At 43.1% G+C, this 16,476-nt stretch overlaps 1 protein-coding gene across 1 annotated transcript in view; it reads left to right on the forward strand.

Moving 5' to 3' along the window:
- Positions 1-16,476, forward strand: part of ddah1 (dimethylarginine dimethylaminohydrolase 1) — a 158,370-nt gene that overhangs the window by 121,378 nt on the left and 20,516 nt on the right. Inside the window, exons 3-5 of the mRNA XM_068036589.1 lie at positions 9,687-9,786; positions 13,604-13,677; positions 16,168-16,287. Coding sequence (XP_067892690.1) covers positions 9,687-9,786; positions 13,604-13,677; positions 16,168-16,287 — 294 coding nt within the window. The remainder of the gene's footprint in view (positions 1-9,686; positions 9,787-13,603; positions 13,678-16,167; positions 16,288-16,476) is intronic.

A 16,476-nucleotide genomic window follows, 5' to 3' on the forward strand; every position in this document is an offset into this window, starting at 1 on the left:
AGTCATAAATTTGGGTTTTGTGCCATGTCAGCCACCACAAGATATCCTATGTTATTTGACACAATGAGGTCAGGCTTGCTGGGGGGAGCAGGATGTGCTTTCAGTTTGCAGCTAATTAACTTTATTTTATGGGCCTGGAGCCAAGAGCTCAATCAGAGCACTCCAGAAGAAAAGCAATACAAAATTCATTGCTTATGAGTGAATATTTGGTGTCAGTGGGCCTTCAGCTTCAAGCGTGCGCAGGAGAAAACATTGTCATTTTCATCATTTTCTTAATCACTTCATTCATTGTATCTACTCCGAATCTGGATACCCTGTCAAAGGCCCTTGTCGGGCCTCTCCAATTTGCAGTAACCTCAGCCCATTACCCCCATCCTTATTTCAGTAAAGTGGTCGCTGTAATTTAATTCACTTAGCTTCTGCATGGAAGGTTTTTAATGTCGTTTAAATGAGATGGACAAAGAAGGAGCACATTTTGTTTGGAACATAGAGAAATTTATGGCCCATTGTATCCATACCAAATGCAAAACAGCTATCCAGCCGAATCACACCTGACAGTTCTTGGGCCGTAGCCCTGTCGGCTACAGTACTCCAAGTCTAACAGGGCACACTATCACATGCAAATTCCGGCCCCTATATTTTTAGCCACATAGATATTGGGAGAGCAGTTATAACTGCATACAGTTTCCAGTCACTGCATTACAAGAAGGATGTGATCGCACTAGAGAGGATACAGAGGAGATCTACGAGTATGTTGTCAGGTAAATTTTAGCTATGAGGAAAGATTGGATAGGCTGGGGTTGTTTTCTTGAAACAGAGGAGGCTGAGGGGAGATTTAATTGAGGTGTATAAAATTATGAGGGGCCTAGATAGCTGGATAGGAAGGACCTATTTCTCTTAGCAGGGAGATAAATAACCAGGAGACAGTGTGAGCTGATAACAGCATCACGAGAGTAACAGGGCATCTGGGTCCTTGATGAAAGACAGGACCAACAGTTCATCTCCTTAACCAATGAGATTTAAGGATTGAGAAATAAACAGAGGAATGGCAGAGAATGAAATAGGGTGAATTAGAATCAAATTAGGTTCAGAAAGATGAATAAAGAGAGGGAAAGAACAATTTGAGAGAGAGAGAGGAAGGAGATTAAAAAATTGTTATCTCTAAAATCTCCAACAACTCACAACCTGAAGAAATGAAACTCCACACTTATAATTGTACTCTTTTGAACTTGAAGGTTGATTGACAGTCAGTAACAATTAGAAAGTCACAGTCATAGAGTCGTACAGCATAGAAACAGGCCCTTCAGCCCACCGCGTCCATGCCGACCATAATGCCTATCTATACTAATCCCACCTGCCTGCATTAATTCCATATCCCTCTATGCCTTGCTCATTCAAGTACCTGTCCAGGTGCCTCTTAAATGTCGTTACTGTTCCTGAATGTATTTAAAAGGGCCCGTACGCTGTTCATTACTAGACATAATTTTCTCTGGCAAGTTTAATGGGCAATTAAAATGTACAAATGCAGCAATTTTATGAAAGTCACTGGGAGGTTGAGGGTGAGATATTGTTTTCATGAGGCTAATGGCGGAGTGCTTCCAATCATCCAGCAACGTGCGGTAAACATAGGGACATAAGAAGTAGGAGATGGAGTAGGCCATTCAGCTCCTTGACTCTGCTCCGTCATTCAATACAATCATGGCTGATCTACCTCACGTCTACCATCTCATATTATTCCCATATCCCTCAATTCCCTTAGTATTCAAAAATCTTTGACCTCTGTCTTGAATACATTCAATGACTGAGCATCCACAGCTCTCTGGGCTAGAGAATTCCAACAATTCACAACATTTTGAGTGAAGAAAGTTCTTCTAAGCTCAATGACCGACCTGAATGCTCCTATACAACCAATCCCTTATTCTGAGACTGTGACCCTTCTATTTATTTATTTATTTTTTAAATTTAGAGATGCAGCACTGAAACAGGCCCTTCGGCCCACCAAGTCTGTGCCGACCAACAACCACCCATTTATACTAACCCTACATTAATCCCATATTTCCTACCTATACTAGGGGCAATTTACAACGGACAATTTACCTATCAACCTGCAAGTCTTTTGGATGTGGGAGGAAACCGGAACACCCGGAGGAAACCCACGCAGACACAGGGAGAACTTGCAAACTCCACACAGGCAGTACCCAGAATTGAACCCGGGTCCCTGGAGCTGTGAGGCTGCGGTGCTAACCACTGCGCCACTGTGCCGCCCCATTCGTCCTAGATTCCTCAGTCAAGGGAAATATTTTCTCAGCAGCTACCCCTGTCAACTCCCATAAAAATTTTTATATGTTTCAATGAGATCACCTCTCATTCCTCTAAAGTCCAGAGAATACAGGCCCATTCTACTCAATCTCTCTTCATAGGACAATCCCCGATACCAGGAACCAGTCTGGTGAACCTTCATTGCACTCCCTCTAAGGCATGTATATACTTCCTTAGGTAAGGAGGCCAAAACTGTACATAATACTCCAGGTGTGGTCTCACCAAGGCTCTATATAAGTGTGGTAAGACTTTGTTACTCTCATACTTGAATCCCTTTGTTAGAAAGGCAAACATTTGCCTATGGAATTGCTTGCTATACCTTCATGTTAACTTTCTGTGATTTATGTACAAAGACACCCAGGTCCCTCTGAATATACTGCTTTTCTATTTTTCCGACCAAAGTGGATAACTTCACGCTTTGCTACTACATTGTATTCCATCTGCCATGTTCCTTCTCATTCACCCAACCTGTCCATATCCTTTTGCTAGCTTTTTGTGCCCTCCTCACAGCTTACTTTCCCAGCTAGCTTTGTACCACCAGCAAAGTTAGACACATGACACTCTGTCCCCTCATCCAAGTCATTGATCTAGATAATAATTGGCTGAGGCCCAAGCACTGATCCTTACGGTATCCCTGCTACTTACAATCTGCTACCCCGAAAATAACTTGTTTATTCCTACACTCTGTTTTCTGTCTGTTAACCAATCCGAAATCCATGCTAATATATTACCCACAAATTCCATGAGTCCTAATTTTGTGTAATAACCTCTTGTGTGGACCTTATTGAATACGTTCTGAAAATACAAATACACCACATCCACTGCTTCTCCCTTATAGATCTTACTAGTTACATCCTCAAAGAATTCGAACAGATTTGTCAAACATGTTTTCCTTTCCATAAATCCCTGTTGACTCTGCCCAATCGTATTGTGATTTTCTAAGTGCCTTGTTACTGCAGTGGGGGTTGGGGGGCTGGGGGAGGATGTTTATGCTCTCCCCGTGGCAGGTTTGGAGGTGGTGGCCGGGGGTGAGAGGTATCGCACCTCAGCCAAAATTTAGTCCAGGGCGGGAAGGCCTGTGAATGGACTTCCCGCTCTGCTGCTAATTGAGGCCCTTAACTGGGCAATTAACTCCCAATTAAGGGCCTCTTCCCACTGCAGCCGCAATTACCCATGCAGCGGGCGACCCCGTAGCTGCATGGGAAGCACGGCACGAAAAACCGTGTAAGCTGCTTCTCAGCTCCGGGGTGGGGGTGGAGGTGGGTCCCTCGTTAGAAGGCACTTAGTGCCTGAACGAGGGAACCGGCATCAGGAAGGGGGGCTGCTGCAATCCCTACCCCATGAGACCCCCTCTCACCCTGACCTACCTGAGGCCTGGGTCGAGCAATGCTCCTCAGCCTCCAGTACAGTCAATTCCAGCAGCAGCCTCTGAGGTAGCACTGCAGCTGCCGGCCTCTGGTTGGCCGGCAGCATTTCAAGGGCAGGACTTCCAGCGACGGGGTCCTAGATCCGATGGAAGATCTGCGGCTGTCCACTTAATTGGCACTAAATTCAACGGATCTACCGGAAAAGAGGGGATCTCGGTTTCGGTTTCTCCGGACGTCAACATCCCTGCCGCCAGGATAAAATTCCCCCCCACCGTGGGCTTCTGCCGGGTGCTCCGGTTTCCTCCCACAGCCAAAGGCTTGCAGGTTGATAGGTAAATTGGCCATTGTAAATTGCCCCTAGTGTAGGTAGGTGGTAGGAGAGTGGTAGGGAATATGGGATTAATGTAGGATTAGTATAAATGGGTGGTTGATGGTCGGCACAGACACGGTGGGCCGAAGGGCCTGTTTCAGTGCTGTATCTCTCTATGACTCTATGACCGTGTTCCTAATAGTTTCTAGCATTTTCCTGCTACTGAGGTCAGGCTAACTAGCCTGTAGTTCTCTGTTTCATTTCTCCCTCCTTTCTTAAATAGCTGTGTTACGTTTGCTACCTTCCAATCCACAGGCACTGTTCCCATATTTAGGGAATTCTGGAAGATCAATGCAAATGCATCCACTATCTCTGTAGCTACCTCTTTTAAAACCCTATGATGTAGGCCATCAGGTCCCAGGGATTTGTTGACCTTTAGTCCCATTAATTACTCCAGTACTGTTCCTTTACTAATACTAATTTCTTTAAGTTCCTCATTCCCACCAAACCTTCAGTTCCCCATTATTTCCAAAATGTTTTTGTGTCTTCTCCCGTGAGTATTTGTTTAATGTCTCTGCCATTTCCTTATTCCCTATTTTAATTTCCCCTGTCTCTGCCTCTAAGGGACTCCCGTTTACTTTAGCTAATCTCTTCCTTCTCACAATGCTATAGAAGCTTTTATAATTTGTTTTTAATGTCTATTCCTAGTCTACTCATGTTCTCTTTTCTCTTTCTTCATCAATTTCTTGGTCTTCCTTTGCTGAATTCCAAAATCCTCCCAATCCTCAGACTTACTACTATTTTTGACAACATTATAAGCCTCTTACTTTAATCTAATACTACCTTTAACTTCTCTTGTTAACCATGGTTAGATCACTATTCCTGTGGGTTATTATTCCTTAAGGGAATATATATTTGTTGCTAATTATGAATTAATTATTTAACTGTTTGCCATTGTTTATCTACTGTCATATTTTATAATGTAGTTTCCCAATTTACCTTGGCTAACTCACCCCTCATACCTATGTAGTTTGCTTTGTTCAGATTTAAGACCCTAGTTTAGGACTTAACTAAATCTGACTCAAACTCAATATAAAGTTCCATCATATTATGATCATTCTTCCCTAGAGGCTCCTTTACTACAAGGTTATTAATTAACCCTGTCTCATTGCACAGTACGAGATCTAAAATAGCCTGTTCCCTAGTTGGTTCCTCAATGTACTTATCTAGAAAACTATCTTGAATACATTTCATGAACTCATTCTCTGTATTGTTGCAAATTTTATTTGCCCAGTCCATATGAAGATTCATGTCCCTCTTGATTACTGTATTACCCTTGTTACATGGGCCTCTAATTTCCTGATTTATATTCCATTTTGCTTCTTATTTTTATCAATTCCTTTATTTTGTTATTTATTTAACTTATTATTCATATGTCCAATTTTAATTCAGTAAAAAATTGGAATCCTTGAATGTTAGTATTCTCTATTAAAGTCAATTATAATTTTATCCCCCGGGTCTGATTAATTAATTAAACACTAAACTTAATTATATAGATTATACACTTGACTCAGTTATACAATAATTAATCACTGATCTTTCGTTCCTCGGGCTCCACCCTCCACTGACGTCACTTTTCCAGATTCTTCCTTGTGTCAGAGAGAGGTCGCTCCTCACAGTGACCTCTCTTGCTTTATGGCCTCACAATTTTGATTTACAGTTCACGGGGCATCTCTTCCTCACCACAATTTTCTGGCTGATTTGCAAATCAGGAACGCCATGCGCTGTTCACACACCATTATTTTCCCAGATAATTTTTTTTTAAAAATAAGTTTGTTTTTCTAAAGATTACTGCCATTTTGATTATGTGGCCAATAGAAGGTTTGGATTTCAGGATTGTTTTTTAACTGATATTTTTATAACAAGGATAATGACTGCAGCGTAGATTTACCCGAATGTTAAGTGGACTCCAAGATTGAACTATGAGGAGAGATTATATAAACTAGGGTTGCATTCCCTGGAATTTAGAAGGTTAAGGGGTGATTTGATCAAAGTTCTTGAAGATATTTGAGGGAACAGATAGGGTAGAGAGAGAGAAGCGACTTCTGCTGGATGGAGAGTCTAGGACTAGGGGACAGTCTAAAAATCAGAGGCAGACCTTTCAGGAGTGACAGCAAACATTTCTATACACAAGGGTTGATAAAAATTTGGAACTCTCTTCCACAAACAGCAATTGATGCTAGATCAATTGTTAATTTTAATCTGAGATTGATAGATTTGTGAGCTAAAGATATTAATGGACATGGTACAAAGGCGAGTATATGGAGTTAGCTTGCAGATCAGTCTTGATCTCATTGAATAGCGCGACAGACACATGGGGCTAAATGGCTTCCTCCTATTCCTTAATTCCTATAATTGAATTAGATCCTGACCTTTTAACCTTTGGGATCTGGGTTCTAGTCCAGACTAGATTGGTAGATAGATGGTTCTTTTTTTTGCCGATTGGTTGTGCCAGTGCTACGCGAAATGAGTTTGAAAGGTCTTAATTTCTGGTGGACTTGGGCCCAAGAAGCAACCAGCAACACCAACTTGCATTTATATAGCACCTTTGATGTGGTAAAAACATCTCAAGGTACTTCACTGGAGAGTTATCAGATAAAATTTGACAATGAACCACATAAGGAGATATAAGCAAAGGTGACCAAATAGTTAGTCAAAGGAGTAGTGCATCATGAAGCAGGAGCTAGAGAGGTTTAGGGAGGATATTCCAGAACTTGGAGCCCAGGCAGTTGACGGCACGGCCACAAATGGTGGAGCGATGAAAATTGGGGATGTGAAAGAGACTAGAATTGGAGGAATGTCGAGCTCTCGGAGGGTTGTGGGGTTGGAGGAGGCTACAGAGATGGGGAGGGTTGAGGCCATAGAGTGAGTTGAAAACAAAGATGAGGATTTTTAAATGGAAGTGTTGGTTGATGGTGAGCCAGTGTCGGTCAGCGAGCACAGCCATAATGGATGAACAGGACTTGCTGCCAGTTCAGATAGAGGCAGCAGGGTTTCGGATGAGCTCAATTATTGGGTACTAACTGGTACTAAATAGATGGTCTTACTTGGAGCATCTACAGGATCACATTGGTACAGCAGTGGCACACTTTACTGAAGTTATTAAAGAGTAGCAGGTGTTTTACTCTGCATCTGTCTGTCTTATGCCTGGCCTGGAAGTGTTTGCTTCAGATATTGAATACCAAAATGAAAAATATTCCATTTGTGTGGCACTAACAGCCTCTACCTGGGTGAAATCAAAATGGGCATGTTTACTATTCCTACCCATATTGATCGCTGTGATGTCACAATGATGGGCTACTAGGGATAACCTGAAGCCCATACCTACCTGGGCTCCTGTCAGCTTCACCTGAGCCGATCCGTTCCAGGAGTATTGTTTAGGGAAGGAGCGCATCAGAGAATCAATACTTGATGCTAAGAGCTTTGTCAGAAATCAGTAGGGCCAGATGCATGACAAGGAGGTCTACCTGTGAAGCAGCAATCCATGTTGACTTGCCATAACACATAATTTATTCAGCTTTCAAACAGAGTGAACAATGATAAAGATCACAAATTCAGTAGGGGTGGTAGAGACAAAAACTGTACAACTGCTATAAAGTCTTCATATCTATGTAATCGATGATGCCGGCAAAAATATACCAAGAATGTGATGATATCTTTGAACAGAAATAACGTTCACTGAAAGGACCAACCACTGAAAGATAATACTTCATTTACTGATTGAGTAGCACATAACAGCTAAGAGTACATCATTGATTATGAGACACGGAACCTGCCTGTTATGCAAGCAGGGGCAATGCACCTGTCAGGTGTGCTTCTGGTCAGTGACACTGCTGAGGATTTCCTGGCGAGTGAGCTAAAATAACGCAACTGCTCCGTGCTAAAGTTGTCCTCGACAAGTTTCACGAGTCATTGCACTTTTTTTGCTTCTGTAGTTTTTTCTTGTTGAAATGAATTGTAATTAAATTCTGCATTGGAACATCAGTCACAGGAATGGGTCATTTAGCTCCTCAAACCATCACAGCTGATCTCTACCTCTGTTCCATTTCCCTTAATTGATATGGACAGAAAGGATTATAAGACAGTCACTAATAAATCCAGTCGGGAATTCAGGAGAAACTTCTTTACCCAGAGAGTGGTGAGAATGTGGAACTCAATAATACAGGGAGCGATTGAGATGAATAGGATAGATACAGTTAAGGGGAAGTTGGATAAACACAGAGGAAGAAAGTTTATGTTGATAGGATTAGATGAAGTAGGGAGCATGAACACCAGCAAGGATCTGTTGGGCCGAATGGCCCGTTTCTGTGCTGTAAATTCTATGTAATCATTTCAGTCACAAAGACTAAGCATTCCAACAGTGAACTCTAGTTCACGGTTGTTAGCATTTTAATCTTCCACCAATTTTATTCCCTTCCCTTTTCCTCTAAAGGGTTTGACTTTGTTGGGTTAAAGTTCCACAAACACTCAGGTGTCTACCTATGTCTAAGGCTGGCTAACAAATGCCAGCAGCCAGCAAAGAGCCCACAGCCAATTCTGACACTTGTCCTCAGCGAATGTTTACAGAAAAGGAATTTCAGGCGGGGTTATTTTCCAGTGATATTGAGCAGTCCATCTAACCCAGTGGTGCCAGTGATCCTTCCCCAGCTGTGATCATAACCTCAGCAAAGACTAGGGTCAGCAGAGTCTCTTTTAACTTTTCACTAAAATTTATTTTCAAGAACTTTCAGCCCCAATGGATTATTAAAGGCATTCTACAGTCTGACTGTAGTAGTTGTGATCTGGAACGCGCTGTCTGAAAGGGCGGTGGAAGCAGATTCAATAATAACTTTCAAAAGGGAATTGGATAAATAGTTGAAGGGGAAAATTTACAGGGCTATGGGAAAAAAGCAGGGGAGTGAAACTAATTGGTTAGCTCTTTCAAAGAGCTAGCACAGGCACAAAGGCCCAAATGGCCTCCTCCTGTGCAGTAAGATTCTATGACTGCGTGGTGCATGCAGGATAAGTACATTAATATATTTGTTGAGTGCAGTAAAAGAGGTTTGCGGGTTGGAGCAGTTTATTTTGTTCGTGCAGTCTGCAGTCTGGTTGTGTCAGGGGACGGGGCATTGGCTGACTGTATTTGATGTGGTTACATTGATCAAAGACAGAATACCAGTTCCATTAAGTTAAATGTGTTACAGGCAACACATAATTATATTGAACAGAGGTTGGGGCTGTCTAGAAAAGAAAAAGCTGAGGGGTGATCTGAGAGAGGTCTTCAAGATTATGGAAGGGTTTGTTGGGGCAGGCATAGAGAAAATGTTTCCACGGTGCAGGAAGGCATAAACATAAGATAGTCCCTAATAAATCCAATCGGGAATTCAGGAAAATCTTCTTTACCCAGGGAGTGGTGAAAATGTGGAACTCCCTACCACAGGGAGTGTTGAGGTGAATATTGTCGATACATTTAAGGGGAAGCTGGATAAACACATGAGGGAGAAAGGAATAGAAGGATCTGCCGATAGATGAGTGGAGATGAAAAGAGGTGGGAGGAGGCTCGTGTAGATCATAAACCAGTTGGGCCAAATGCTTCTGTGCTGTACATTCTATGCCATTTGAGACCCAACTTTTCCTTTTTTTGTTAATAGGTGGAAGCTATGAAGAAAGTTCTGGAAGACCTTAATCTTAACGTTGTAGAAATGACAGATGAGGCAGCAACTCTTGATGGTGGTGACATCCTCTTTACAGGTACATGTTCTATTTATTCAGATAATTGTCAAGCAGTGAACAACTGAAGTGAACACACTCGGAGCTGGATTCTGTCACGCTGGTGGGGAAAACCCGCTTCTGCCTTTCGGAGACCTCCCCCCAGCACGATCTAATGGCGTGAAGGCACTTAAGTGCCTGGTGCCAGGATTCCTGTCCCTTTAAAGATGGGGGATCCCGCCTCCAAGTGCTGCTGGCCAATCACAGGGCCGGCAGCTCAGCAGTATCGACAGCGCCGCTGGGCGCAGTGGCCACTGCCAGTATTACAGAGACCTTGGACAAAGGCCCAGTGCTGGAGCCCGGATCCCAAGGTAAGTGACCGACGGGCACTAGTGGGGGTGGGAGGCCATGTAGTGCAGGGTGAAGGGGGGTTAAACCATGTGGATTTTTTCTCAGTGGGGGCCCTCCGTGGCCCACAGATTGCCCGCAGAGGAGGAAGACCCCCTCTAAGCCCGCAAGGAGGTTGCCTTGTTTCACTGGACAACCTCCCCGCGTGGTGGAGGCCACCTCCCCTCCCCTCCGCCCGCCCGCCGCTGGTTAAATCCCAGTGGCGGGAAGAGGCTCTTAAGGGCCTCAGTTGGCCTTGGGCGGGAAGGCCATCATCAGCCTATCCCAGCCCCAATAAAATCACATCGGAACAGGGAGGCGACGGTCACACTGCCCCCATCGTAATTCTCCGGGCCCCCCCTCATCTCCCCACCCATCTCAGGGGGGCCTATAAAATTCAGCCCTCAGCGTCTGTCTGTCAGTCACCAAATACTGCCGGTTGTGTAGAACATATAGAACATAAGAGACATGAGGAGGAATTGGCCATTCGGCACCTCAAGCCTGCTCTTCCATTCAAAAAGATAGTGGCTGATCTGATCTTGGCCTCAACTCTACTTACCTGCCTTCCCCACCCCCCCCCCCCCCCATAACCCTTGACTCTCCTTTAGAGACCCCGGTAGTATTACATAAGAACATAATAATTGGATCAGGAGAAGGCCTTAAGGCTGCTCAGACCTCCTCCGCCATTCAGTAAGACTATGGCTGATCTTTCACATTAAGTTCACTTTCTTGCCCAATTCTCATATCCCTTGATACCTTCAGTATCGAAACATCTATTGATCCCAGTTTTGAATATATCAATGACTGGTAATCCACTGCTCTCTGGAGTAGAGAATTTCAAAGATTCATAACCCTTTGAGTGAAGAAATCTCTCCTCCTCTCAGTCCTGAATGGCCGCCCCCTTATCCTGAGGCTGTGCTCCCGTGTTTGAGACTGTTCAGCCCCGTGGAACAGCCTGGCTGTTGTCCACCTTATAGTGACATTTCAAAGCATGTTATTGCATGTGAAGCATTTTTGGGTATTTCTGTGAGATGTGATGAGCTGCTATATTAATGCAAGTTCCTTCTTTAAAAAATGTTCAAATGGTTACTCATCAGCAAAAGTTTAAATTTCTCGAATTCCTCACAATGTTTTTGGCATTTGATGTCTCGTTTTGGGTCTGTGAGATTAGGAGTTTGGACATTTTTGAGGGCATTTCCCTTCCCATGTTACTTCCCATGGCCCGGGGAGCCTGGGACTCTATTATAGATTGTGCAATATGGGAAAGTAGCCCATTCTCCTGGACTAATGACCCTCCACCCTGAGAAACCCCAGTTCAGGTCCAAAAAAGGCAATTGATAATTTGGGTTAGAGTTAGATGTAACTGAACAGTTCTGAAATGATCATTGTTGTATCAAAAATATTTAACACTATGGCTGAAGGGATGATAACCCGAAGCCACAGATTTAAGCTGACTGGCAAAAGAACCAGAGGCAACATGGGGAATCTATTTCTAACCGTAGATGTTAATCTTTTTTTCCAGCCTGTATTTGAAAAGTGCATCAAGTGCACAATATTTTAGCCCATTATTGCAATGTATTGTTGAGTTTAACCATCATATCAACTGAATTATAGAATCGTAAAATAGTTACAGCTCAGAAGGAGGCCATTCAGCCCATCATGTCTATGGCGGCTCCCTGCAAAAGCATCCCACCTAGTCTCGTTCCCCTGCCTTTTCCCTGTGGCCCTGCAATTTTTTTTTTCTTCAGATAATTATCCCATTCTCTTTTGAAGGCCTCAATTAAATTTGCCTCTGCCACAGTCTCTGGCAGCACATTCCAGATCCGAAACACACACTGCGTAGAAAGGTTTTTCCTCATGTCACCATTGGTTCTTTTGCCATTTACCTTAAATCAGTGTCCTGTGGTTCTGGATCCTTCTGCCAATGAGAACAGTTTCTCTCTGTCTGCTCTGTCCCGACTGCTCATGATTTTTAACACCTCTCTCAAATCTCCTCTCAACCTTCTCTTCTCCAAGGAGAACAGTCCCAGCTTCTCCAATCTATCCTCGTAACTGAAGTTCCTCATCCCTGGTACCATTCTCATAAATCTCTTCTGCACCCTCCCTAAAGCTTTCACATCCTTTGTAAAGTGTGGTGCCCAGAACTGAACACAATTCTCCAGTTGAGGCCGAACCAGTATTTTATAAAGGTTCACCATAACTTCCTTGTTCTTGTACCCTATGCCCCTATTTATAAAGCCCAGGATCCCATATGTTTTTATAATCGCTTTCTCAACCTACACTGCCACCTTCAATGATTTATGCACATATACACCAAGGTCCCTCTGCTCCTGCACCCCCTTTAGAATTGTACCCTTTATTTTATATTGTCACTCTGTTCTTCTTACCAAAATGAATCACTTCACACTTCTCTGCAATAAATTTCATCTGCCACATTATCTATCATTATCCTCCTCACAGTTCACAATACTTCCAAGTTTAGTGTCGTCCGCAAGTTTCAAAATTGTGTCCTTTACGCCCAAGTCTGGATATTGTGCTTTTGTTATTCGGTGAATAATGATGAGAGAAGCTTTTGATAATTACCATGATATAGCCGAGAACATTGTTTTCACACATAATTAAGTAATTTAACAACTTTATGTTTACAGACTCTGACAGTTTGCAGTTTGTTCTAGTTACTTATTTTTATGAATCTCATTAGTTGCTACATAGCTGACTACATTGCTGTTAATAATGAGGTGTTTTCACATTGATGCTGGGGTGAAGATTTGTAACTTATGAGCAAAGCTTTCCTTTTTTCTTAAATTATTGTGCCCATTGGAAGAAGACTAAACAGTTGATGAGCTTTTTCAGCCCCTCTAACTGCTGCCCTCGGCAATCTCTCCCCTTAAAATCCTGACCTTGGACATTGTTGGAGGTTTGGGTTGCTAATTCTGGTTGGACGTATTCCTGGAGGTTTCATCACATGACCTCCTGCCATTAAAACACCACGCCCCTACACTCCTGTCATTGGTCGTCTGACACCAACATCCTCGCAGTGCTCCGCCTTCCCACAGCTAATTGGTAAACGAACACACTCCTCCTTAATGGATTGGATCATTATTGACTCAAACAGCCTCCTCCCTCCACCAACCCGACCCCCCCTCACCTCCATCTCCAACTAATAAACAAGCGTTCAAAGACAATGAACAAAAAAATAACTTTTTTTTTGACGCCTGGATGATATTTCTCCCCGGTCTGCTCCCAGCAGTGCCCTGGTAATGGATTTTCAATTCCTGGAGGGCTGGGAATCCCAAGCCCAGGTGCTCAAGATTTGGGGGGTAGGTAGAGGGTTACAAGCTGTGGAGTTTGTTAGCTCCAGTGACGTGGGAAGAGTAGGCTGCTGCTGTAATCAATGCTGTTTTTCTACTGGTACATAACCTCTGTGATAGATGCCGTTCCAATACAGTTCTTTGGCCTCATTTGTCTTCAGGTAAAGAATTCTTTGTGGGTCTTTCGAAGAGAACTAACCAGCGTGGTGCAGAATTTCTGGCTGATGTTTTTAAGGTGAGTGAATTTAAAAAAATATAAAATTAAGATGCCTGCAGCAAAGAGAAGGGTGAAGGGTAACCTAATAGATGTCTTTAAAATTATCAAGGGATTTGGTAGGAGTGGTCATAAAGAAAATGTTTCCACTTGTGTGTGGGGTGGGGTGGGGTGGGTGCGGGAGACCAAAACTAGAGGGCAATAAATATAAGACAGTCATTAATAAATCCAATTGGGAATTCAGGAGAAACTTCTTTACCCAGAGAGTGGTGAGAATGTGGAACTCGCTACCACAGGGAGTGGTTGAGGTGAATAGTATCGATACATTTAAGTGAAAGCTTAAACAAATGAAGGGGTAAAGAATAGAAGGATAGGGTGATAGGGTGAGAGGAAGAGGGGTGGGAGGAGGTTTATGTGAAGCATAAATTCTGGCATGGACTCGACCAAATGGCCTGTTTCTATGCTGTAAATTCTTTGTAATTATATAGTATAGAGGGTTAGTATATAGTATATAGTAATTATATAGTATAGAGGGTTAGTATATAGTATAGAGGGTTAGTATATAGTAATTATATAGTATAGAGGGTTAGTATATAGTAATTATATAGTATAGAGGGTTAGGCGGGCGGTAGCTGTCCAGTGAGGTGGGAGTCAGTTGCCAGCGTTCGCCAGAGCTGGCGGGCATCCATAAAGACAGGGCTAAATTGTGGCGAGTCAAAGAGACTTAGTAGTTGGCAGGAAAAAAGACAGAGGCGCAAGGGGAGAGCCAACTGTGCAACAGCCCCGACAAACATATTTCTCTGCAGCACCTGTGGAAGAGCCTGTCACTCCAGAATTGGCCTTTATAGCCACTCCAGGCGCTGCTTCACAAACCACTGACCACCTCCAGGCGCGTATCCATTGTCTCTCGAGATAAGGAGGCCCAAAAGAAGAGGGTTAGTATATAGTATATAGTAATTATATAGTATAGAGGGTTAGTATATAGTATAGAGGGTTAGTATATAGTAATTATATAGTATAGAGGGTTAGTATATAGTATAGAGGGTTAGTATATAGTATAGCGGGTTAGTATATAGTATATAGTAATTATATAGTATAGAGGGTTAGTATATAGTAATTATATAGGAAAAGGTTGAATTTGTTCAATTAAGTATTTATTATTAGAAAATAGTATAAGCTTCCTTGATGGCTTAATTTCTGAAGGCACAGCCCAGTGTAGTACAAAGCAATACCAACTAGAGATTTAATTCTCAGACAGGGCCAGTATTTGAGCTTGTGCTATGAGTGGATGAGTCAGGCAATGTTCGTGCTCCCAACAGCTATTCAGTGACTCACACGCAGGTGTTTGTGTATATATCGTCATAGAATCTGACAGTGCAGGAGCTCATTCATACCTGTGCCGGGTCTTTGAAGGGTCTATTCCCCTGCTCTTTCCTCATATCTCTGTAAATGTTCCCATTGCAAGTATTTATCCAATTCCTTTTTGAAAGTTACTATTGTATCTGCTTCCACCGCCCTTTCAGGCAGCGCGTTCCAGATCAAAAAAAAGAATCCTCATCTCCCCCTCTGGTTCTTTTGCCAATTACCTTAAATCCGTATCCTCTGGTTACCGACCCTCCTGCCACTGGAAACAGTTTCTCCTTATTTACTCTATCAAAACCCTTCAATGTCAATTAGGTACAGAATCTTGACTGTAATTCTGCTCCTTCCTCAGTACTGAATAGCGCACAGATATTCATTGCCCAGATGGTCACTTAGATGAGGTAGCGTAGGGCAGCCGTGTCCTGGGGAATCATTCTGCAGCAAGACCCAACAAAAATTCCCACTGATGGTGGCTATCCGGTGACTCCTGCTGGTATCTGGCTGGATCTTTTGGTTTGTGTGGGTGGGTTTGCTGGCTTGAGCGTGTTGGCATGTGCAGGTGTTTGCATTGGCACATGTCAGCATGTGTGTGTGGCAGCGAACATATGTGTGTGTGGGTGGGTTAGTGCATTGGTATGTGTCAGTTGGTGTATGTTGGCGTGTGTATCTGTGGGTTAAAGTATATGTGTCAGTTGATGTCTATTGGTATGTGTGTCGGTTGGTGTGTGTTGGTGGGTGTTAGCATGTGTATTTGTTGGTTGGGTGGGGGGGGGGACGGGGGTGTGTGTCTGTGTGTGTCTGTGTGTGTCTGTGTGTCTCTGTGTGTCTCTGTGTGTCTGTGTGTGTCTGTGTGTGTGTGTGTGTGTGTGTTAGCTGTGATACCATCTTCCCTGCACTAAATACTCTGCTCACACACTCACTGTCCAAGCCACAATGAAAGAACAGATGAAGCACCAGAAGATTAATGCCACCCGTACTGCAGAGAAAGAAAAATCAGCACTTTGAGGAGAAAATTGGAGGCAAAAATCAATCTTAAAGCAGTAGATGAATATAATTCTTCTTGTGCAGAATTGGCTGTGGTTTTAAAGGCATTGTTTTGATTCAGCACTTATGTTAAAAATGTTCCAATTATTTTCTTTTTCAATACAGGACTATGCTGTTTCCAAAGTCACCGTCACGGGTACTTTGCACTTGAAGAGTTACTGCACTATGGCTGGTCCTGGACTGATCGCTATCGGCTCCAGCGAACATGCACAGAAAGCACTGAAGGTACGTAGGTAGGAATAGGAAGAGGCCATTCAGCCCCATGAACCTGTTTGGCCATTCATTGAAATTATTACTGATCTGTATCCTAACTCTATTTAACTGCCTTGGTTCCAGATCTCTCAATACCTGAGGCATAGCAAAAAACGATTGATCTTAGAGTTTACCGTTATGGATTAAGCCCCAGCATCTACT

This window comes from Heterodontus francisci, chromosome 8 (assembly GCF_036365525.1).
Source record: "Heterodontus francisci isolate sHetFra1 chromosome 8, sHetFra1.hap1, whole genome shotgun sequence".
NCBI classification, from domain to species: domain Eukaryota; kingdom Metazoa; phylum Chordata; class Chondrichthyes; order Heterodontiformes; family Heterodontidae; genus Heterodontus; species Heterodontus francisci.